This window comes from Pelodiscus sinensis, chromosome 1 (genome assembly GCF_052426305.1).
Source record: "Pelodiscus sinensis isolate ZL-2025 chromosome 1, ASM5242630v1, whole genome shotgun sequence".
Taxonomy (NCBI): Eukaryota; Metazoa; Chordata; order Testudines; family Trionychidae; genus Pelodiscus; species Pelodiscus sinensis.
This window is the reverse complement of record NC_143052.1, coordinates 36,661,205-36,685,641: the sequence shown is the minus strand read 5'-3', so window position 1 is coordinate 36,685,641 and position 24,437 is coordinate 36,661,205. Positions and strand designations below refer to the sequence as shown.

The 24,437-nt window shown below is 42.5% G+C and overlaps 1 protein-coding gene across 6 annotated transcripts; it reads left to right on the top strand.

The window, feature by feature from the left end:
• The first annotated feature begins 64 nt into the window (after positions 1-64).
• Positions 65-23,990, top strand: ALG12 (ALG12 alpha-1,6-mannosyltransferase). 6 transcript variants are annotated; one of them, XM_006119597.5, is made up of 11 exons: positions 66-279; positions 1,513-1,581; positions 8,308-8,494; positions 9,007-9,139; positions 10,739-10,912; positions 12,757-12,951; positions 14,411-14,514; positions 16,084-16,307; positions 18,336-18,505; positions 18,700-18,775; positions 23,348-23,990. In XM_006119597.5, exons 3-11 carry the CDS (start codon positions 8,333-8,335, stop codon positions 23,577-23,579), a joined length of 1,470 nt encoding a protein of 489 aa, XP_006119659.3. In that variant the 5' UTR covers positions 66-279; positions 1,513-1,581; positions 8,308-8,332; the 3' UTR covers positions 23,580-23,990. The 6 variants fall into 6 exon arrangements, with proteins under 6 accessions (XP_006119661.3, XP_006119660.3, XP_006119662.3 ...); XM_006119596.5 differs by having other exon boundaries at positions 66-359; XM_025182858.3 differs by having other exon boundaries at positions 89-210.
• Positions 23,991-24,437: the final 447 nt, after the last annotated feature.

Genomic DNA, 24,437 nt, shown 5'->3' with positions numbered 1-24,437 from the left:
TCGGAGCTCGCCACGCTCAGGGCCAATGAGAACCCCACGTGTAAGCCCAGGGCCAGGCCGGTCAGGAAGCCACAGAAGGAAAAGCGAGGGGCGGGACCAGCTGCGCGATCAGCGGTCATCTTAAGTCCGGGCAGCCGTGAGCCCCGCCGCGACCCCATTTCCGTTAGAAGCGCGGCGTACAGCGGGGCCTCAGGCGGGGAAAGGGACGGGGTTCGTATGCCTGCTGTGAGCGCTCTGCCCGAATCCAAAATGGCCGCCTGCAGCCTCCGTTGCCGTCAGGTGACCTGAGCCTTCTGGCCGTCACGTGCTCCCCGTGGAGCCTTGTGCGAGTAGGCCACGTGGCTGAAGGGTTGTAGGTGGTGAGTTCAGGCGGTTGCGGAGGCAGGGTGGCTGCTAAGGCTCGGGAGCGGGGGAGGGGGAGGGGCAGGTGTGCAGCCTTCACTCCCGTGGGACCCCGTCACGCGCGGCGCCTCCAGGGGAGTCTCGAGGGGGCCGAGTGAGGATGCTGGGAATTAATGTTACGTGCCGTGTCCGCGCGGACAGTGGCGGTGGGGAGCTGTGCGAGCCCTGCCCGCAGCGCTGTGCGGCGGACGGAGCGGGGCTGCCCAGCCAGCCCGGCTCCCACAGCGAGAGGCAGGGTGATGTTTTCAGTAGTGCGTGGGAGAGAGCGGCTTCCGTATCGCCGTCGCTAAGCCCTGCCTGGTTATAACGTGCAGGTGCAGCCGGGGGCCCATCTAGACTTGTCTCCGCGGAGGGTGCGCGGAATCTAAGCTCCAGGCTGTGCAAAAAAACCCGGGCAAAAAATGACAAAAGTTTTGTGTTTTGACAACAGTCACATAAATATTCACTTCTCATAATATTTGCTAGTACGACTATAAACCGTATACTTGTAAGCGTTATCTTCCCCAACCATCCATTTCTGTCAAAAACCCTTCCCTTAAAGGAAAGCTCTATTGATTGACTCTGAGGCCTGAAAAGCATCTCCAAGAAATCTGATGCATTAAAGACAAAAATAAATGTTCACATATCCATGCTTGTTAAAGTATCCTTCAGTATTTTGTTATTTGTATTAGAAGAAAATGTTTTCTCTTGAGCTTAGGATTGCAGTCCCATATTACAGTTTTCTGTCTTTGCCCCAAACTCAAAACCTAGAAAGACTGTTGCACTGTGTGCACTCCATCACTTCATTTTGTAGCGCAAACAACCCCTCCCTGGTGGTTGAGGGAGCCTGGGATAGGCTTTTCTGACTTTAAATATACTTTTAAGGCCACCTTCAAAGCAGCTGATACAGCTCAAGGAAAGAAACAAAATTGTGACACATCCCAAAGATACAGAGCTTTGGAGTATTCTAATTCTGAATGCACTTAATTAAGTGAAAAAGAAAAAAAAAATGTAAAAAATGTAATGTTGCAAAATCAATCCTCAAAAGTGTAAGTTGTACTAACAATCCTAACTCAGCTCACTTGGTATGTAGTTCTTAAATACGTGATCACTTACTGTTTTTTCCTACAGGGTCTCCAAATTCAGTGCATTTTGGCAGTGCTTTGAGTGAAAATCAAGGTTGTATACTGGTGAATGAAGGTCTGTAAGACCGCTGATTCATTTGTTATAGAAGTTGTAATGTGTGAAGTGAATGAGGCAGGGAACTGCAGGAAGAGAAAAGATGGTCTTATGATTAAAACAATTGAATGGGAGGAGCCCGAGATAATTTGATTCTGTTTCTGCCTCTGCCATATACAGGCAGTCCCCGACTTACGTGGATCTGACTTACGTCGGATCCGCAGTTACGAACGGGGCTGCCCCGGAGTACACGGACTGCGGGACCTCGCGGTCCTGCCGCCCGTGTACTCTGGGGCTTTCTCTGCGTCTCCCTGGTCTGCGGGACCAACCGGCAGCACCCCAGCTGCTCTGCCCCAGGCGTCCTGATTTAGCCGCTGCTGAAACTGACCAGCACTGACTACAGGAAGCCTGAGGCAGAGTTGCTCTGCCCCGGGCTTCCTGGAATCAGCTGCTGATCAGTTTCAGCAGCAGCTGACTTGGGGACGCTTGGGGTTCTTAAGTTGATTCTGTATGTAAGTCAGAACTGGCGGTCAGTTTCAGCAGCGGCTGAATCTGGACGCCAGTTCCGACTTACATACAGATTCAACTTAAGAACAAACCTACAGTCCCTATCTTGTACGTAACCCAGGGACTGCCTGTAATGCTAGGCAAGTTCCTCATTATTTTGGGTGCCCAGTTTGAGACCTCTGAGGCCTGATTTGTAGAAGTGCTGAGTATTCACAGTTGAAATAGAGGTAATTGGGAGCTCTGCTATGAACATTTGAAATACTATAAAATGTTATAGTCTGAAAGTGTCCGTCTGCTATGTACATTGGACAAACGTCTCAGACACTTCGCCAAAGGATCAATGCCCACAAAACAGACATTAGACAGGATCACAAAGAAAAAACAGTTTCTTTCCATTTCAACCAGAAAGGACACTGTCTCAATGACCTAATCACATGCATCCTACTACAGAAGACTTTCAAATCTGCACTTGAAAGGGAATCCTCTGAACTGGCATTCATGCTAAAATTTGACACTCTCCGCGGGGGGCTGAACAAAGACCCCAACTACCTTACCCATTACAAAGATAGCTTCACCAATTATCACCTCTAATACCATTAGCTCACAGACATCTACCTTTCCCCACCTCTAATATCATTAACTCACCTTCCTTCCCTCTCCCCCCCCCGCATCCCTCTTCTGTTCTGAATGTGATTTGTCCTTTTCATATGTGTTCACTTTTTTTAATTGTATCCTTTGGTATATATGGTTGTGACTATTTTCTTCCACTATTTGATCTGAGGAAGTAGGTCTGGCCCACGAAAGCTCATCATCTAATAAACCATCTTGTTAGTCTTTAAAGTGCTACATAGTCCTGTATTTTGTTTCAGCTACACCAGACTAACACGGCTACATTTCTATCACTATAAAATGTTAAGTGCTCTGAACAACCAGGTTTTCGTTTTCTCAGGCCATTTAAAATTAATGGACACATGACTTCCTTCTCTCTGCCTCAGCTCTCTAGTGGTAAAATATGGAAAATACCACCTCTGCAATCTTGAGAAGATGTAATGCAGATAAATTCATTAATGTTTGTGAAGCATTCAGCTATTATAATGATAAGGCCACAGGAAAGTTCTGAATTCAGAGAAGGGTCTGAAGAATGTCAGATTTATTGTACATAGGGCCACATAATGAATAATCAGTATAAAACAAAATATTAATTAGCTGCTCATTGAGTGAGTACTGTCTGTCCTGTGCACTGACTGATGCAGGGCTCCTGTGGGGAAAAATAATGTATGATCAGTAAGTAAAAGCTGTATCATACTGCACGTGCATCAGAGGGTCAAAGTTAGGGTTAATAAGCAATCTTAATAATGGCATTTCCTAATTTTTAAGTGCTTAAGTTTGCAACTTTTGACACAAGTACAACAAAAGGAAGTTAATTTTCTAAGTTTGAAATAAACTTTACCTTAGCTCTTCCTGTGCCTCCAATCCAGGCATCGGCCTGTCCAGTTCATCCATTCATAAGTCACTCACTAGAGCAGAACTACTCAACAAGTGGCTCGTGGCCCATTTGTTTGCAGCCTGCAATGTGGTTTGGGTTTAGACGGGGCTCAACACACAGCCCGTGGGTGGGATCCTTTGAACATGGCCTCCACTGGGAACACGCTGCACAATGGCCAGTCAATATAATGGTCTTCTGTTGATATACGTTTTAGTTGTTAAATTCCTGGACTGTCATTGCTTGTTAAAAGTCCTGCCCATATGAGTGGAAATCAGGTAAATATTGCATTTTATTAATATCAGCAGAACTGACTTAAATGGGGCCTATGTGTTGTGTCGTCTTGTCTTAATCTTTGTATTCATGCCAGTCAGCGTGAAAGACTCTATTATATATATTTGCATATAGATGCTATCATGCTTGAGTTGGGGCCCTCAGCATGTGCTGTGAGTATCATTGTGGCCTCTGGGGCATCCAAAGTTGAGTAGCCCTGCACTAGAGGTTCTTCTTCTCAAGTGATGTCAGCACATTCAGTGTTTCCTTTGTCACTGTTTTATGTTAATTTTTCCTTGGCCTTCCTTGCTTTCTCTTTCCTCCCTTAGGTACTCAGTTCAGTTCTTTGCTAGCTTGTGTCTCATCTTTCAGAGTTGTCTCGGAGGGGTAGACATGTTAGTCTGTTTCTGAAAAAAGGAGGAATCTTGTGGCATCTTAAGAGACTAACAGATTTATTAGGGCATAAGCTTTTGTGGGATAAATATGTATGTATATGGAAGAAGTTGCTTGGGTTAATGAGGCTAATTAAGTCAGGGTGGAAGTGGCTCATTCACAGCATTTGGTGTGGAAATGTGAATATCCAGAGAGGGGTCTAGAATAGGTATGTCCTCAGATACTTGGTACAGTTTGCAGATGGTGGGACACCCTAATAATGTCTAGTTATTTCTGCTGTGTGGTTTTTACACAGGTCCGCATTTCCTAATCCTTGTAAGGGAGATTTTGCCCTTGTGTGGGCCTTTGTAAATTTCTTCTGATGGGGAGTCAAAAGGAAAACAATGTGTCTTGGTGCACCTGGAAATACCTTCACCATGGACCCAACCCAAAGGGAAAAAGGCAGACAATATCTTCTTATTTCAGGACAGTCTGCTTAGCTGGTTTCAACATGTCCTTCGGACTGGTGTACTGAAATTAGGGTCACTCTGTCAGGCTTTCCCTGGGAGTTTGGGGTACTCCACCTAGAATTGGGGATGGATATCTCCTGCATGGGAGTTTCCCTTGTGGCTTCAAGAGTTGTTCAGTTAGGTATGTAATAGGATAACCATTTATCAGGGTAATTGGTTACGGTGAATTGTTACACGCAGACTCTGGCCCCAGTCCCAGCAAGCTGGCTGCCGTTCCATGTTGTCGGTACAAGTAACTGTATAACTCTGACATTTTCAGCAGTTACCCAGTTACTCACTTTTTAACATTCCCACTTCCAGTAGTTTCCAGGTGAGGATGAACTTGCCCCACACCTGCCTGCAATTTCCTCCTTTTAAAAAGTCTCCTCTTTACCATACAGAATTAACAGGGCTGTGGGGAGGGGGAGAGAGGAAGGTTAGTCCTGCACATAGGATCTTTCTGTCCTTTCCTCATCGGTGTGGAGCCTATGCACCCCACCACAGACTTGCTTGTGTGTCCTTTTCACTGCCGCTTGCTGCTCTAATTGTGCATACTTGGATTATTGTACATTTGACATGTTTTGTTTATAGTTTGGCTGTTGTTCTGCTGTTCATTGGCTCCCAACTCAGAGGGTCTTCACTGTGATGTTAGCCAGCATAATTCATATACCTCCTTTGTACATTCATATTCCTAAGTGCAAGATTGTAGCCCCAGTCACCATTGTGTCACTCCCTGCTCACCTTATGTCATTGACACCCTGTTCAGAGGATACTTTTTCAATTCTTGTGTAACCTGTACCAGTTTTCCTGTTCTATCCAAAGTATTTCATGCACATTGCACATGTCTATTCTGGTTACAGATTTAGCAATAGGGATTAAATACTTTGAGCTCTCAGTTTTCTTTTGGCTCATTGAGAACTGTCAAACTTGTGTTTTTACTTTCATCTGTACCTACCATTCTCAAATTTCAGTTGGACTGAACTGTTTCAGTTTCATAGATTCATAGAATAATAGGACTGGAAGGGACCTCAAGAGGTCATCTAGTTCAGCCCCCCGCCCTCTATAAGGTTTTATCTGAATGGGTAGCAAACCCAGCTGCAGAACCCCCCTCTTTTATCCAGGCTTTGGACTTGCTTTTTTACTAACAGTGGCAGCGAGAAAAGTTACAAAGCAAGAAAATGAGGGAAAAATCCTTTGTGTGAAACCAAAGTGACATCTGGACAGATAATCAACAGTGTTGGAACCTTTATTTTTACAACACACATCTCTCTGGCTGTGTCTACACTGGCCCCTTCTTCGGAAGAGGCATGCTAATTTCGAACTTTGGAATAGGGAAATCCGCGGGGGATTTAAATAACCCCCCCCCCCCCGGATTTAAATAAACATGGCCGCCGCTTTTTTTCCGGCTTGGGGGAAAAGCCGGAAAAGAGCGTCCAGACTGGCGCGATCCTCCGGAATAAAGCCCTATTCCGGAGGATCTCTTATTCCTACTTTCAAGTAGGAATAAGAGATCCTCCGGAAAAGGGATTTATTCCGGAGGATCGCGCCAGTCTAGATGTTCTTTTCCGGCTTTTCCCCCAAGCCGGAAAAAAAGCGGCGGCCATGTTTATTTAAATCCTGCGGGGGATATTTAAATCCCCTGCGCATTTCCCTATTCCAAAGTTAGAAATTAGCATGCCTCTTCCGAAGAAGGGGCCAGTCTAGACGTAACCTCTGTGATTCTGTTGATCAGCAACACCTGTGGTCCAGCTTTGGCGGTAGCTCTGTGGGTTCTCTGGGACTGGAGCACTCATAGGGGAAAAAAATTCCCTCTCTGCCTCCTGCGCCCCCTTCTCCCACCCTCCCAGAGCTTCTAGAGTGCTGCAAATCATTTGATTTGTGACATTAAAACATAGGGAGGAGCTGGGATGGAGCACAGTCAGGGGGAAGAGGCAGGGCAAGTGGAACAAGGATGTGTGGGGGACTCGTTTGCAGATCCCTGGATGTGGCTATCTTCAAATATAAAGTGTATATCTGCAAATTTACAGGGTTCTGAATAAAAAAAAAGTGTTTCAACATTTGTATCCATGGGTTCTCAGGCCTCTGCTGAAAGCAGAATGGCAAGACTCAGGACTCCTGGATTGAATTCCAGGTTCTCAGGATGTTACAGACCATTATACCTCTGATCCCTTCTATTTCTGCCTCTTGTGTCTGATCCCTGGCCCAGTTTTCCTCTTGGCTTGTGTGTTGGTTGCCCCTTTCTGCTTCTCACCCTTCTTCATTCTAATTAAGTTACCCCCTTTTCTATTCTGCCAGGTGGCATTCGGAGCATGTAAGAAAGAGACTCCTTGCTCATAGTTCCAGAGTATGGCACCACACTAGCCCATGGAAGCCAGGAGGACCAATTACAAATAAAAGTTTTGTTCAGCACTCACATTCCAAGTGTCCTCAAAAGATGGCCCAACCCTAAACTTGGTCTCCCCACCAACCTGATCCTCTAATCCATATCCCTCATGCTGCACTGACTCAGCCTCCACTATACCGCTGTCCCTCAGTTGCTCTGTGGGGATGGAACTTATGCATTCTAACCAGGATGTGTGTGTGGGGGCTTGGGGTGGAAGGGAGCATGATGTCAGCAGAAGGAATCCACAGAGAGTATAAGTACCAATCTCTAACATCCCACTACTGAGCATGGGTGAACCTCGATGTTTTCATGGGAACAGCAAAAGGCCCATTCCTGATTCCAGGATGAGCAACGGTTGCAAAAAATTTTAAACAAGAGAAAAATACATTTTGTCCTGATTTCGTTCTTATAAACATCTGAACTGTATTTCTAGAAATTGCCTCAGGGTGAGTATACACAGCTATTCAATTTGAGCTATGCAAATTTTGTAGATTATTTTGAGATTAGTCTATTTTGAAGTAGACCGCTATTCCGACAAGTCCCCAAATCCTCATAGAATGAAGTTTACCGTGATGTCAGAATAGCAAGCCCGCTGTTTCGATTGAATTTTGAAATAACGGGCATGCTGTTAAGACGCGGAAAATGCTATTTTGGGATACTGGCCGTGCCACTGTCTAGACGTACCCTCAGAAGATAAGTTTGTGTCTGACATCAACAGAAAATTGGTCCAATAAAAGATATGACATCACCTATCATTTCTCTTTAATATCCTAAGATCGATATGGCTACAACAACACTGCATACAATCATTAGAGTCAGGCTATTTCACACCAATGGAAGGGGCAAATTACAAAGATACAGAACTCTCACAGAATACACTGTGCCACTAGCTCCTTTTATGCTTCTAGTTGGCAGTATGCTCTTTGGAAAAAAGTGGTCTCTTAGGGTAGCGCATAAGGCTTTACAGATCAAAGCCAAAACCTTAAACTTCAGGCAGCCAGTGCAAATCATGGAACACTGGCTGAGTATAATATATATATATATATATATATGAAAACCTGATTGATTATTTGATCTGTTAGTCATACAGTAGGCTATATGTACAGTGGGATATACTTTCATTTTTTAGTTTAATGAAGTGCATTAGTCTCTCTTTCACTTTGTAGACACTAGCATGATGATATTTTTTCCCACTTGTTAACCTTTATCTCTGTTAATAGACTAGATGTGGATTTCAAGTCCAGGATGGCTGAGAAGAGGAGCTCAGGTGGACAATCACTTCTGCTGTTGCTGATCATTGCTGTGGCCTTTGCTCATTTAACTGTCTGTCCATTTACAAAAGTGGAGGAGAGCTTCAACCTGCAAGCCATCCATGACATTGTGTACCACAGATTGGACTTGGAGAAGGTGAATAGGAAAGAGGAGGTTATTATTTATGGTCTGTTCAAGATAACCAGCTCTCTCTTTGCTGATCAGCACAAATGCAACATGAAGCATAAGAGCATTATTTATCAAGTTTTTCCACACCAGAGATGGGCAAATACCAGCCTGCGGGCCGGATCTGGTCCGCAAGGGTTAGCTTCTATAGGCCCCCACCATTACATTTAGCTGCATGGCTGCAGGTACTGGCACTCTCAGCTCCCATTGGCTGTGGATCACTGTCCCAACCAATGGGAGCTGCGAGAACTGGAGTTTTGGTCTACACCACTTCCTGCCACTCCCATTATCTGGGAATGGCGATGTGTGGCCAACAGGAGCTGTGATGGCTAGTACCTGTGGCTGTGCAGGTAAACATAGCAGCAATGGCCTGCCAGGGGTTAACAATGGTGACTGGCCACTGTGTTAATGCCCACCCCGGGCCACATTTTTCTATTGTTAGTCATTATTTCTAGCTTGCTTGTCTTCTCTTTTATTTGCAGTACGATCATCATGAATTTCCTGGAGTTGTCCCAAGAACGTTTCTTGGACCAGTCTTTATTGCTGCACTTTCCAGCCCAGCTATATATATGCTGTCTAGGTTGCAAATGTCCAAGTTTTACTCCCAACTGATAGGTATGAACTTTAAATCAGGTCCGAAAGAAGATCTCGTTTAATGCTGTATTCTGCAGTAATTGTCTGTGAGAGGGTTGTAAGGTATAATGCTGGAGACTATAGTAGTATATTAATTTAATATGTGTACTTTCAAGATGGGAGTTACTTAACTTAATGCTAACTCAAAGATTCCACCATGCTTCTAGGAACAGCTAAACCACACAAAGTTATACTAAAGTAACAGAGTTCTAACTAGCGATGTAAAATCCCAATCAATCAGTTAACTGATTAAACATTAGGTTAACCTAACGTCTAACCAGTTAACCAGCTAAGCAGGATATGGGCAGGGGACCCATCTGGAGCAGCCTCCAGCCCATGGGATTTCCGCATCCAGTCCCCACAGCTTCCACTCCCAGCCCCTGTGTGGAGCAGCTCCTGTCTGCAGCGGGCCGGGCTCCCTGTGGACAGAGGCTGTTCCGGACACTCGCTACAGATCGGAGCCGCTCTGGATGAGAGCAACCCCTGTCCAGAGCGGGCACTCTGTGGGTCTGGAGCAGTGGGCAGGGGGCTACTCCAGCCCCTACCAGTTAAGCAGAACTGGTAAACCTTTCACATCAGTCCTAACAGAAAACTAAGGGGATGGGTGAAGGGAATTTAGAATTCACTTCAAAGTTATTTGTGACACATTTTGTTTTATTTAGACACATCACCATCTACTGGAAGTCTGGTGGGCTTTTCTACCTGCTTGTGGGGGGACACATGAACACACAGACACACACACACACATACACAAGCACACACTACACCCCACCCCTCTGACATAGATGTTATACTACAGAGTCCACCACCTCCTAGTGTAGGAGTGGGCGATAATTTTAATGGCGGGGGGGACACTTCAAATATTTCTGAAGTGGCTCTGAGCCATCCCGGAAGAGGCAGAGCCAGGAGACTTCTCATGCTCCCCCACTCACAGACCCTGATTGTCCAGGGGTGGGAGAGTGTGAAATCTTTGCCCTCCCCCCCACATAGAGAGAATCACCAGCTGTTTTGAACAGCTGACCCTTCCCTCTAGGTGCCACGGTGGGAGGAGACCTCTCGCGCTCCTCCTGCCCTCAGGCCAATCGTGGGTGCATGGCAACTAGAGAGAACTGGTGTCAGGGGGAGGAGATTTTGCGCACTTCCCGGTCCCCAGGTTTTGATTAGCCTGGGGGCGGGGGAGTGGCAGGGCAGTTGCAGGCCCTGCACTTGTCTTCTGGGCTTCTTCTTTGTCCAGGGCTTGCTGTTCCCTAGCTCTGCAGTCCCTTAAAGGGGCAGACTTCCCTGCTACACCATCCTATGTAACATCACTCACAGAGCTCAACCGCTGTGATACTGAATCATAACCAAGCAAGGATGGATTGCATTGGATATTATTTTTTATTTTAAGTCTGATCTAAAATATTGTAATATAATTTGCCTGGTTCTTTATAAACACTCCGTCTTTTAAATATTGAGCTACTTTTGTGTTTGTGCAGTAGTAATTTAATATTTCTTCACATTCCTCTCTGTTGTTGCCTCTGTCAATAAGTAACTTGACATTTTTTTTTAAATCTGTGATTTTTGTTTTGTTTTTTGTTTAAGTTCGAGGAAGTCTGGGGCTTAGTGTGATTTATGCATTATGGAAGTTAAGGAAAGAAGTTAGAAAGCAGTTTGGATCAACTGTATCAACGATCTTCTGTCTAATAACTATTACTCAGTTTCATCTAATGTTTTACTGCACCCGAACACTTCCCAATATGTTCGCATTTCCTATTGGTAAGCATTTGTTTTGAGTTTGTCATTTATATTTTGGAATTATTTCTGACTTTGTTGCTAGTGAATGCATATGTATAAATAAATGTGGTAAGACCAGATTAATGTATATATGTTTGATGGCTGGACTGTGTGGTAAGGAGTCTGGAGAATTATGATGGTATGTTTTATAGAACATGAGTTAAAATGATTTGTTAAACTGAAGTGGTATTTAAACTGAACATATAGGGAGTTTACCATGTGACTTGGATTAAATAGAGATTGGGTTTTTTTGAGATTTATTTGATTTATAAAGCATGCAGCCACCGGATAACCTCTAGACATTTCTGCAATTTAAAAATCTGTAGTAGAGGTAAAACTAGTCTGTGCTGGGCACAGAACTTCCTCAGGGGCCAGTCTGAGATTATTCAGTGAACTCCTTTCTAAAATAAGGAACACCGGAAACCATAACACCTTCCTTTCTATGTGCAAATATGCATTTCTTCGACCTGATCTAAGTGCATTTGAAGAATAAAAATCCCCTCCCAAACCAAAAATTCCACCACACATTCAATTCTCCCCATGGAAATAGGTTGGGACAGCCAACCAGCCACATGTGACAGGTATTAGTCAAGTGACTTCATGCATTTCTGGAAGGTGCTCACGTGAGGGCAGTGTAAGAATCTATATTGAACAGAATAAAAAACCAGAATCATCAGGTGTCTGTACAGCAGGAACTTTTTTGAAGCATTGTACAAGTTATAGAGACACCTAAAATACTTTTCTACTACAGGTTGAACCTCTCTAGTCCAGCAACATCAGTGGTTCAGCATAATTTAGCCGGATGTCCTCTTTCCCTGTGTGTGGCCTAGTTTCCCATGGTCCCATAAGTTCGTTTACAGCCACCAGTCCCGGTTCTCAGTGTTCTGTGCTGTTGTTGAGCTCTAATTTATCCTAAATGTTTTCTAAGAGCCCAGTAAGCGGTGGAAGTGTCGATAGTGCTACTAGAAAATATTGATCTCCCATGGTTCAGCAAATTCTCTGGTTTAGTACTGGTCAGGTATCAAGGGTGCCAGACTAGAGAGGTTCAATTTGTATTACCCTGTCATATAAATAATCACTGTAATTCCACGTGGATGCTTTGTGATCATGACTGGTCCTCAATATGATCTTAGTTAGGATGTGGCTTTACACAATGAAAAATATTTAGAACCCATAGTATATAGAGATGTGACTCATTCAGCTAGCCACCTGAATGTATTCACATTTCCTTGTTCTTAGTAGGGATGCTAAATTTAGATTAATGAGCTAATCGAATAGTTGATACAGTTTGCACGGGATCAGTGGGGGAGACACTGCCAGTTTGAAATGCAACATGGAGCCAGACTCCAGACTGACACCAGCCCAGGTGACCCCAGGCTCTATGCAGCACTGCTACTTTGAAACGCTGCATGCAGCCCGGGCCGGCTGGGGACTCCGGGCCAGTTCCAGGCTCCACAGAGTGCTGCCGCTTTGAAGCACCCTTCCGGCCCTCCCTCCCCGCTTGCTGCCTCTTTCTTATGGAGGCAGGAAAGTTTTCAGTTCCCTGTCACAAGTAGAGTTATATGTGTCACTAATTATATATTCTCCTCAGGGAGGGATTCAAGACTCCCTCCTTTGAGATATGTCCTTTTCCTAGTTAGCACATGCATCAAACTAGAGTATTTTAAAAAGGGCCCCATTCTGCATACCTTTTCCTGGCTTTGTGAAAGCTTTATTGCAGTAGGAGTACAGAATCAGGCCCCAAAAAAGGAAGGAGCTAGTTGAATTAAAAAACTTTAAAGATATCCAGTGGTTAATATAGTGGGGTTTTTAAAATCTTTTTACAGTTCTCCTGGCACTTACATCTTGGATACAACAAAAGCATGCACCATTTATTTGGTTCTCATCACTGGCAATTATTGTCTTCAGATCAGAGCTCTGTATATTCTTAGGTCTCATGCTTCTGGTGACATTATTAAGTAAAAGAATTTCCATTTTAAAGATGCTTTCTCATGCTGTTGCTGCTGGCCTTTTTTGGTTAGGTAAGTGCTTATTTTTTTATTAAATGTAATATCTAATATTGCCTCTTTTCTAAGGTCCTTTATTTAAAAATATGCCTGTAGTAAAACTTACTTAATAGAAAGCAAATGTTAAAAATAAAGGGAATTTTTTCTTCCCACAGGACAACTAATTTATTCGTTAAACTGATGAAATTTTATTCTGGGAGAAATACATGCTATTTAGCAAAAATCTTTGGACTATATTGTCTCCTACAGAGAAGGAGCTTGCTGAGGGACCAGAAAATGCTGCACGTTTTAACTTGCAATGTTTCCTAGAGTGCACTATTATCATAAAGAGATGGACTTTCCCACTCAAAATAGTCAGGGGCTTTGGATCTCATTACCGACAAAGGGCCTGAGATTTCCACCCAAAGCAAGCTCAGACTGGGAATAAGATGTAATATGATGTGCCACAGGATGATATCGAGGAAGACTGAAGGAGGAAGGTTCATGAAAATTGGATTCTAAAGAGACTTGAGTTGCCTGGTACATGCCATGGCCCTTTCTTATTCATTTCTAGAGCTTTAAGGGTGTGTCTAGACTACATGGCTCCGTACACGGAGCCCTGAAGATGAGTTTACTAGACATGGCAAAATGAAGCGGCGATTTAAATAATGCCTCGTGAAACGAGGCTTACAGGATCTGACGACAAAGGGATCTGGGGTCAGTTGATCCCCATCTAGTCTACTGCGCTGTGCCGACAAACAGCTGATTGGCACAGCGTGGCGGCCATTTTGATGTAAATGAAGCGGCGATTATTTAAATAGCCACTTCATTTTGCTATGTCTAGTAAACATATCTACATGGCTCCATCAACGGAGCCATTTTTGCCTAGATACACCCTAACAGACTAGGTATTGGTCACTGCAGAAAGATTATGAAATCTCTTGGGTTCCAAGCCATTTGTGGAGGCCTGGAACATATTGTGTAGTCCCACTGAGCCTCCTCATGGTAGAATGTCTCTTTTAAAAAGCATGCTCTTAGAGGCTGCCAGATCGTGACCACATCAATACACTGCCTTTTTATGGAGGGCAGGAAGGCTGTTACTGCAGGGAGAGGTGAAGCAGTGTAAGATACTTCTGGATACAGAAGCATTCACTTCCTCTGAATTGTCTCATGGCACTGAGGTGCAGGATGTTTTAGAGAGCAGCCACTCCCTCCTTCACATCCTTCCTGATTCACAGTCCAGACTATTTTTCACACTGCACATAGGGGAATAAAATATGAATCCCTAATTGTGCCTATGATTTCTACAATGAAATGCAAACTGCAACCACCTGTCACAACATTTCTGTGTCAGCCCAAGACACAGCCTGGCCTGCTCCTGTTTGTTTTGATTTGCATTAGATCAGGCTCATAGGATGTCCCAGTTTATGATCAACTCTTAAATAAATGTTCAGATTGAATAAGCTCCTCAGTCGTGGATTTTTTTTTCTTCTAGGACTAACAATTGCTGTGGACTCTGTGTTTTGGAGGCAGCTTCTATGGCCTGAGGGGAAAGTGCTTTGGTATAATATAGTTTTAAATAAAAGTTCCAACTGGGGAGTATCCTTTAAATATATACAAGAAAATGAAGACATGGCCCTGTGTCAGCTAAGTTAAATATTTGCATTGATTTATTCTTGGGACTCAGCTGTGACATGATTGAAATGTTTGGCGCTGGTGACAGAATTCAGCTGAAATTTTACTTTGTGGGGCCCAATTCCAATACATACTTCTCTCTAGTCCTTCTCTTGGTGCTTGCTCCTGCCCCATTAAAGTCAAAGGAAGAATTTTCCATGATTTTCATGGACATAGGATCCAGTCCTGCATCTGTCCTTCAGTCTCTTCTCCACCATATCTTTCCTCCTCTCTTCCTTTTGGTAGTAAATTCCACTGTCGTCCCTGTCACTAAGGCCTTGAGCTGCGTCGACATTGGCAAAAACAGAACCAATTATTTCCCACTAGCGCAGTGGTGGCAACAGCAGTTGCAGTTGTAATACAGGCAGTGACTAAGAATAGGGTTAGATGATCCAGTTTCAAAAACATCTGAATCCTGTCTGCTCTGTAGCTTTTGCTGTAGGTAGCACCAGTAGAACAGCTCTGATATACACTCTTTTTTAAATAATATAGCTTTTCTTAGTCAAGGTCTTGGTGTCATATTGAACTCTCAGTCACCACAAAACGTCTACAATCTGTCCTGTCTGTTTTTACTGTTAAGAGCCCAATTTGAAAATCACTCCTTGACTTTTTCTCTCTTGCTTTATTGCTTCTAACCTTAAAGTTCCTCTTTTCATGGGAGTGCATTTTATCTCTCTGTCCCCTGCAATCCTGTTGCCTTTCCAGCAATAGTTTGACTTGCTACCCACTTCTTAATTCACATTGTCTAACTGTTTAACATTCCCAGCATAGCTTTTGCAATAGGAAAAGAGTGGGAAAAGACCAGTAGGTCACAGACTGCAATTGCAAGGGCAGCTGAGCACAAGGGGGAGGGGAGAAGAGAAGCTATAAAATCCTGTAACATTTGAAAAAGATGATAAAAGATGGTTTCATGTTACCAAATGAAAGTTTTTTCCAGTACCTGTCCTTTTTGTCTCTTACTTTTCTTGTAATCGTTAAAATAAAATCTTAAATTCAGGATCTCTGTTGTAATTGTATTTAGATGTGTAGTTGTGCTCAGTGATTCATTAATATATACATGTGTCCTGAGGTGTAGGTTTTTGAACTGTGCTCCTTGTCATGGTAGCTGAATGCCTGAGGGGAGGGAAGGCTCATAGTATGTCCAAGGATATAGTAAGGGATCATTGAAACATACTTATTTCTTTACATGGGAAGCTGGTAAAATCAAATTCCTCAAAATTTTGGACATAGAACACTTCTACAAAATTAGTTATTTTTTCCCCCTATTTTTCAATCAGCTTCTGTAGATGGCTGCAAGACTTAAGTGAAGAAAACATCTGCAGAAATTACTAAATCATTTTATTTACAAGTTCAATATATAAGTAATTTGAAACAATAATAAACTTATTACATAACCTGCAAACATTTTTGCAGAATATTTCAAAGGATAAAGATATCTTAACCCAGATATTTGCTGATAACAAAAATATCCTTAACTCCTTTTTCATCTTAAAGACTTCTCCCTTCTTGTGGTATTTCTATTCAGCCTTGCCTCGAGCTTTGGGATGCAGTATTATTTTCGTGCCTCTAGGAGCAGCAGACAAAAGGACTCGGGTATTACTTCTACCAACTCTGGGTTTTATTTTTTTGTATTCCTTTCTCCCACACAAAGAGCTGCGGTTTATCATATACACTTTCCCCATCTTCAACATAGTGGCTGCCAAAGGTTGCACGCGAATGTAAGTTCAGAGTAATACTTCTTGAAAAGATTCTTTACAGTTCAAAACTTTATAGTAACTTACAAGATACAGGTCAGTTCTTTTGTCACATAGAGGAGAAAAACATTAAATGTAGTGTGTTAGCCAAAGGAGGGTGTGTACGCAGGTGAGGATAGGGCCAGATTCTGTACCTGAGCTGTTGTTGCCAGCAGTGGTGCAGCATAGATTGGAAGTAGGCTGCCCTATGCTAGCTCAGCACAAAGCTCTGAAAGCCCTTCCCAGCAAGAGCCTCAATAGATTGTTCTAGAATTGGATTAAGAGGCATGGACCGCTCTTTTACAAGCATGCTCCTTCTAGCCTAGCAATGTATGAAGGTTATTTGGGCACCTGGCAGCAGTAAGCTGCGGGGTGGGGAGAGGGCTGGCTGAGGTTTGGATTGCTAGCCAGAAAAGGAAAGTAGTTTAGTACAGTGTTCTCAACTGTTTTCTGTGGACCTTTGGGGGTTCTATGGACTTGTTTAAGGGGGTCTGCAAAAGAACTGGACTGAAAACTGATAGAACAGAATTCAACTATATATACAGACTAGGTTTAACCTAGTTTTAACCATTAAGTCTCATCCTTTTCAGGTGAGGCTTACTGGTTACGGTTAATTGGTGGAGGATGGGATGCTACACCTGGGATGGAGCAGCCCCCCTGCTCACCCAGTTTAACTGGTTAACTGGCCTAACAATGTTTAACCGGTTAACTAATTAAATGGGATTTTACATCCCTAATACAGGCAATAGATCCAAAGGAGTCTGCACCTACATTCAAAATTGTAGAAGGGTCCACAAATATAAAAAGGTTGAGAATAGGGATGTAGGCAACTAGTCAAGTCACTACTTGCCCCTCCATTGCTGCCTCAGTATCAGAGACAGAAAGGAGAGGAAACAGGAGCCAGTGCTGAGGGAAGCTGACTTAAAAGCCGGTTCCCCCCAGCACTGTCTCCGCAGTACAGGGAGGGAACGGCAAGGGAGGCAGAGGTGCAGCAGTCCGGGTCCCAGATCTCCGCACCTCTGCTTTTTAAATGTAGTAAAAACCTCCTGACTTTTACTACATTTATAAGGCAGAGCCTGCACATCCAGCTCCTACTACAATTAAACTGCAGACCCGCAGTGGGGCCCCTTCTCAACTAATTGATGCAAATTGTATCTAGTACGCGATTCGTTAGTTACCTGTTTCTCACCATCCTTAGTTGAGAACCACTGATTTAGTACTTTCTTTTCAATACATGCACACCTATTTGGGAAAGATTTTGTTTTTGTTCCAGAATTTGACCTCAAGATTTAGCCTTGTAACCAAATAGTTAAAATATCGTTTATGAAACAGGACATCAGTTAAGGTTGCAAATTGTAAAATCGCTATTGTCTGACGATAATTAATAAATTATTAGAAATCTTATTTTATAAGCTCTATAAATATGGGGTTTTGTTTTCTTTGATGAATGCGTGACTCCAATTAATTAAAGTTATAAGTACGCATCCGCAACATGTATGCCCTGCATAGTATTATAAATCTGTTAATATCATCCACAAGAGAAAGAGGCAAATTCTAGTGAATAGCTGTACTGTTTTTTACTTCATTTAGGAAACTGCTTGGTATTAATTATGTATTAGGCACATTTAACTACAATGTTTACCTTAAAGAACTGAATTTAGTTTAGATAAAGTGAAATTCCAAAGTGTTTTGGAGAATTGTAGGTTTATTTTTGATAGCTAAAAGTTAAACAAATGGAAGTGTTAAAGTGTTATGTTTTGAATATTTTAGTATTTGTAATTACAACTATTAGTTTGTCAAAAATAATTCCTTTAGAATTGTGGGAAAGAAGTGCAGTGTTATAAATTGTTAGTTAATAAAACTTGAAGCCACCCTCACTCTTGCTTTTGTCCAGCAATGAAACGTTATATTTTTAAATATGCTGCCCAGTAACCACTTACAGAATATAAAGGCAAGATCTAATTCTGGGGGTTTTATTTTTTTTTTCATTTCTCATTTTGTATACCTTCACAGATTGAATAAATACAAAAAATCTTGGCTATATAAACTAGGATCTCTGTTGGTTATGACACATCTCCTAATTAATGCTGCTTATTCAGGAATATCACTTTATGTTTCGCATTTCAATTACCCTGGAGGAGTTGCAATACAGAAATTACATGAGTTAGTACCTTCCACAGCAGGTATGTATACTAGTTCAAATGTTAAATAGCATTAATCTAACTTGAGTTTTCTGGATTCTTTGCTGTATGTTTCTCATGAATACATTAGATATTGTTTATTTTGGATTATTTACATGTATCTTTATAGTTTTTAGCTAATTAGTCACTTATAGGTGTCCTGTAGTTACAGTTATTTTTAAATATTGTTCTTGTAGATGTCTCTGTTCATATTGATGTGACTGCTGCACAGACTGGAGTGTCTCGATTTTTAGAAGTCAACTCAAATTGGAGGTATGTTGTTTAACAAGGGGTTTTGTCAAGACAGCAAACATTGTTTTTTTCTTTTGTGCATGTACATGATGGCTGACATGATGAGCATTGGTTCTTACACAGTGTGCTTGTGAAGTCATGAACAAGGGCAATCCAAATCTTCAGGGAATTTAGTCTGTGGTGATTTTCTACCAAACATAGAACATATGTGGAGCTTTTGTTCCTGTTTTTATTGGCCCATTTATTGTTTTAAGTACCTGAGATAATTTTAAGACACATGAGGAAAAATAAAAAAATCCGTATTAAACTCAGCCAACTTAGGTTTGACTGGAAAAAAATGTTTCCTAGATAACTCCCAAAGTCCTTCTTTCCTTCACCGGATTTGGGAAAACACATTGTAATGATCCATCACTTTTCAGCTGTTGACAGTAGAGCGTAATAAACTTTTTTTTCCTGATTTTTTTTTGGGAGGGGGACAGTGGCAAATATCTTAAATTGAAAAGCTGTTCTGGTATTTGCATGTTCAAATAATTGTCTTAATTATGAGTTGAGACCTACCAAATTCATAATCCATTCTGGTCAGTTTCAAGGCCAGATGGTTTTTTAATTGGTCATTTTCACAATTTCATGTACTTCCATCGCCATGAAATTTCAGATGGAACTATGAAAGTCCCAACCCAACGTAGGGTCATGGGTGGGGGCAGGCTTTGCAAAGTTCTCCTCCCAAGAAAAAAATGCCCTCACTAATGTGACCACAGCTGAGAAGCGCAAAAGGCACCCCATTCTTGCAGCTCGGGGCACCAGCATTCTTCCCCCCATGCTTCAGCCCTGTGGGGTAAGGCCAAGGCTCTGGGCTTCCCCCAAGAGCTATATTATCTCTTCTGGGGGCAAAGGGGCCAGTATATTTTATCGGGCCCATCTAGGCTATCAGGTTGGGCCAAAAATGAAGGGTTCAGTTTGCCGGAGAGGGCTGTTGGGGGTGAGGGTGTAGAGTCTGTGCGGTAGCTAGAGCATGGGAGCAGGCTGAAGGTAGGGGTGTGGAGTCTGGTTGGGAGGTTGGGGATGGGAGGGCAGGTTCTGTTTAGGAGGTATGGTGCTGGAGTAAGCTGGGTATGTGGGAGGGGGCAGGGATTTGGGGAATTTACCTAGCACAGCTCCAGGGAGGAGGAGGGTCATAGGTCACTCTACTCTTCCTTGCACTTGAAGGCACTGCCCCCCACTGCTTCCATTCTCCATGATTCCCAGCCAATGGGAGTGATGAGGGTAGAGCCTGCAGGCCCCTGCATTAGCTTCCTTGCACTCTGAGGCTACGTCTTTACTACAAGCCTCTTGCGGAAGACCAAATGCAAATGGAGCACTTATTTGCATAGGTCGTGCTCTCATTTGCATTTCCTCTTTCTCTTTTGCACAAAGAGGTTTTTGCGCAAAAAGGCGTCGTTTACACAGCGTTTTTTTGTGCAAAAACCTCTTGCGCAAAAGGGAAAGGAAGAGGAAATGCAAATGAGAGCGTGAGAGGCTTGTAGTATAGACATTCCCCGTCCCACCTCCCTCAGGCTATAGTAGTGCACAGAGCTGCTTCCTCTCCACTGCGGGGCAGCCAGTCATGCAGGGGCTTTAGTGCTAGCTCTCTGCTGCTCCACTCCTGCAACTGGGAGTCAGTGCTCACTGGATTGTGCAAAAGGGTTGGATTTCCCCATCCCAGGTCTAGATGATGATTGGTTCTGCCTTAAGTGCAGGAGACTGGATTTGATGACCTTTCAAGATCCCTTCCAGTCCTATAATTCTATGAACAAAGTGGTAAACTATTTTGACACTGAAGGGGCCAACTATTAAGATGAATGTTAGATGTTGATATCCCTGGATGCTGCTGTTCCAGTTTCTCAAGGGTGCACTTTGCACTTTATATTTTCAAGGTAGTCTCCACAACCATGGTCTGTTCATTTATTCTAAAATAGAAGCTTTGTCAAAGATTATCAACAGAAAGGTATGCCAAGGGCTTGATCTTATAACCAGGGCTCAACAAATAATGCAATCTACTTGCCCGTGGCGAGTAGATTGCAACCCGGAAGAGCCGGGTTCCGGCGATCTGACATGCGCAGATCGCTGGACAGTGTGGCTGGCGATCAGGGCTCGCCATGGTTCAGCGAGCCCTGCTTATAACTATTCGGGGAAATAGAAAAACTCTCATTGATAGAATGGGAGCAGAATTTGTTTTGAATTTAAGATAATCCCCAACTTAGTTGTGTCTGGGATTTCTAGTAGGTCATGATTTTCAACAATACTTTAGAAGTTAAAGGGGAAATTTCCTCATGAATGCAAGTTCACCTATCCTCATGTCAGATTACTGTTCACATGTTGGGAGTTGGAGGAAGGTCTAAATCATGAGTTGGCAGAAATCATTGTGCAATGTTCCCTCCCATGTGATGCGGCAGATCTGGTATCTAGAGTTCTCCAATTCTTGTTTATTCAGCTAGTTTCTTTACAGAACATATCTTGGACTATTTTACCTTTTCTGACTGTGATGCCTAATTTTGATGGATTTTAACCAGCCTTTGCTTCCTGTGGATGGCTCAATATTAGAATGTGAGGCCATGATGTGACGGAAAAAAGGAATAGCATTTTGTCACTCATTTTTGCTGCCTCATATAGAGGGGTATTTTGTCCCTTGCTGTTAACTTTCCATGTCAGAAAGATGCCTTGAGCATCATAAAGAGTCATCATAAAGAACAACACAGATGAGGTCAAGGATAAACAGCAGTTGACCATCGTTCACATGAGCACCCGGTTCTCATCAGGCAACACAATAATGAAAAGAATCAGGGTAGCATGGGGAAACACGAGCCTTTCAGAGGGATAGAAAATAATTTACTGTCTTTCACAGACTGTACGCACAAAGGGACAATTGGAGTTATGGATGGAATGACTAAACAGTCTGATTATTCATCAAGATAACTGCGGTCTATAACTACAAGTGTTTTGAAGTTAGCTTTCCTTGGTATGCCCAGAGTCTCTATTTGCCTCAAGAAAAATCTGGAATGCCATTATCTGCCTTCAAAGAGAGACTGAAAGAGACTATATAGATTCTAAAACTGGATGGATCCTATAAGCTAGTTCACATTTTCTCCATTAGCATGAACTCAGGATTGCATCCTAATGTTAGCTCCTGTACTAGGCCACAGGAGGACTGGTGCATTGGAATTGGGAAGGCTGTTGGCCATATGTTATATTCTTTCCACCAGCCTGACCACACATGCCATCTCAATACTTCTGTAGTTTGCATACATTAATGTACCATTTAGGGATGTTAAATATCGGTTAATTGAATAGTCGAGGAACCTCATGAATTCTTATCAGTTACTCAACTATTCTATAATCCCCAGAGGCAGGGCCGGCAGCCAGTGCAATCTGGCCTCGCCCCCCGAGGAGCCTCCTGCCACTCTGCTTTACTGCCACTGTATCAGAGGCAGCAGCGTGGGGTGCCAGGCAGGAACTGGTCCACGAGAGAAGCCAATTTTAAAACCAGCTTCTCTTCAAGACTGGCTGCCTGTCACCTGGTACTGCTGCCTCTGATACAGAGGTAGGAGCCCCTGTCAGAGGGTGGTGGGGGAGACTGAGCTTCCAGACCCAGTGAGTGTAGAAACTGAGCCGGGCTGCTGGCCAGCCTGCTAAAAAATTTACTTGCGGGGTGGGAGGGAGAAGTGCATGTAGTCTATAGCATTAACTGATAAGCTTTTGCTAATTGGTTAGTCAATTACACTATTACATCCATAATACCATTACCCAGTACGTTAACTGGAATCTTGGGCTTCTTAAGAACGTTCTTCAGGCTGTGGCACTATCTTTGAAATTAGGGTTGCTAATGGGATTTTGCAGGAGTGAAGACTCTGTTTCTATTAACTTTGTTATCCTTGCCCCTCTTGACTTCTCCATCACAGTTAGATGCATCTCAGAGGTGAATACTGAGGGATAAGCAGTTGCTAGAGGACAAATGTATTTCCTGTCCAGTTTGTCTTATCAGCTCAATGTTCATAAACTGAGGCTGATTATTTCATAAAAATAACTTAAAGAAGGATTAAGGTCGGCTGAGTTTATATTAAGAGTTTTGGAAGCTTTCATTTGGGAGTTAAAGCCCCTCCTCTTGCTAATCCACAACTGGTAGCTTTTAGATTGACCTTTACATCCCAACAGGGAAGAAACAACTTATATGTGAAGGATTTGTGGATATACACATTGACACGTAAGGAGGTTTCTTCAGTCCCTCGTTCTTGCCCCATTGTTGCAAGATACAGGAGAAATGGGAACTCTTAAGTATAGACTAGAATGTGAACATACAAATATTTCTTATCTTCCCGCTGCGTGGGACCAAATAGAGCATCCTGTTTAATTGGTTATCCAGTTAAACATTAGGTTTAGGTTAAGGGTGATGCTAACCAGTTAACCTTTCACATCCCTAATGGAGCTTGGCACGCACACTTACTTCTGTGGCTCACATAATTGAGTTTAAAAGTCTCAGAAGGGCAGCAGTATTTGTCTAGCAGAAGTTTAATATGCACCAAAAAGAATGTGAATAAATCCACTGCATATTCTTTACAGGTATGACAAAAGGGAAGATGTTAAACCAGGGGACCAGATGATGATGTCTTATACGCACATTCTAATGGAAATGGATCCCATTCAGATATCTCCTTACAAGACGACCCATCGACCTCTCGCACACATATCTGGCATCAATAGAATTGGGTTGAACTTTACTACACTACCTCCTTTGAATTTAAACTTAAAAACAAAATTAATACTGTTGGAAAAGCTTGCTAGCTCTTCTTGACCATTCATTTTAAAAGAGTGTTTTGACATAACTTCACTGATGACTCAGTCTCCAAAACAATTGCAGCTTGCCCTGCTAACAATGGAATTCAGCAGATATGGAGAAAATACAATCTTTGTACTGGTTATTTTATTTACCTGCACCTCTGTTTCACATAAACTACAGAAAGCATCCCAAGTTTATATAGGTCTAATTCACATCATGGTAGAGCTGCACATTGTATTTATCATCTTTGAAATGTTTTCAAAATTCTTTAGAATTGGTTTGATATACATGTTTTTAAATGCTTGGTGTAAAGATAGAATGGAACAGACTTGTGCTATTCTGTGGTATTTTTATATGTAATCCTTGGGCATTACACATGAACTGCTTGATGGTTCTACTCTATAAATGATGGTTTTTCCCACTGAATCATATGGAATTTATAATCTCATTTTGTATCATAGCAGGGGCACATTTATTGTAGCTTTTGTGCTACAATAAGTAATGTTACAAAAATCCATTTGAAAAATTCTTTTATTTCTTTTGGCAAGTACCACCTTGAGAGAGTTGGGTGTTAAAGGATAGTTCATCACATTCTTACACAAAATATGTAGAAAGGACTACTTAGACTGCAGAGAAAAATATTTAATATTTTTAGTGGAAAATAATCCTTTTTCTTCACTATCTTGACATGTAACACAAATTTGTACCTATAAAGTTCATTATAAATTTTAGGAAAATGTTTCTTTTATTTAAAAAAAGGGGGGGGGAGGAATTAAGTTGTCCTGGAAGTTGTCACAAATGGACATAGCCAGAACATATTTGAAATATGTCCTTGTGTTTAGCAATCACACTTTGAGACTGATTCACTCAGCT

Coding starts and splice junctions, on each gene's coding strand:
- ALG12 (XM_006119599.5), top strand. CDS start 8,333: ATGGCTGAGAAGAGGAGCTCAGGTGGACAATCACTTCTGCTGTTGCTG. Junction 10,913..12,756: donor TATGTTCGCATTTCCTATTG/GTAAGCATTTGT, acceptor ATCTTTTTACAG/TTCTCCTGGCACTTACATCT. Junction 14,515..16,083: donor ATAAAAGTTCCAACTGGGGA/GTATCCTTTAAA, acceptor TTCATCTTAAAG/ACTTCTCCCTTCTTGTGGTA.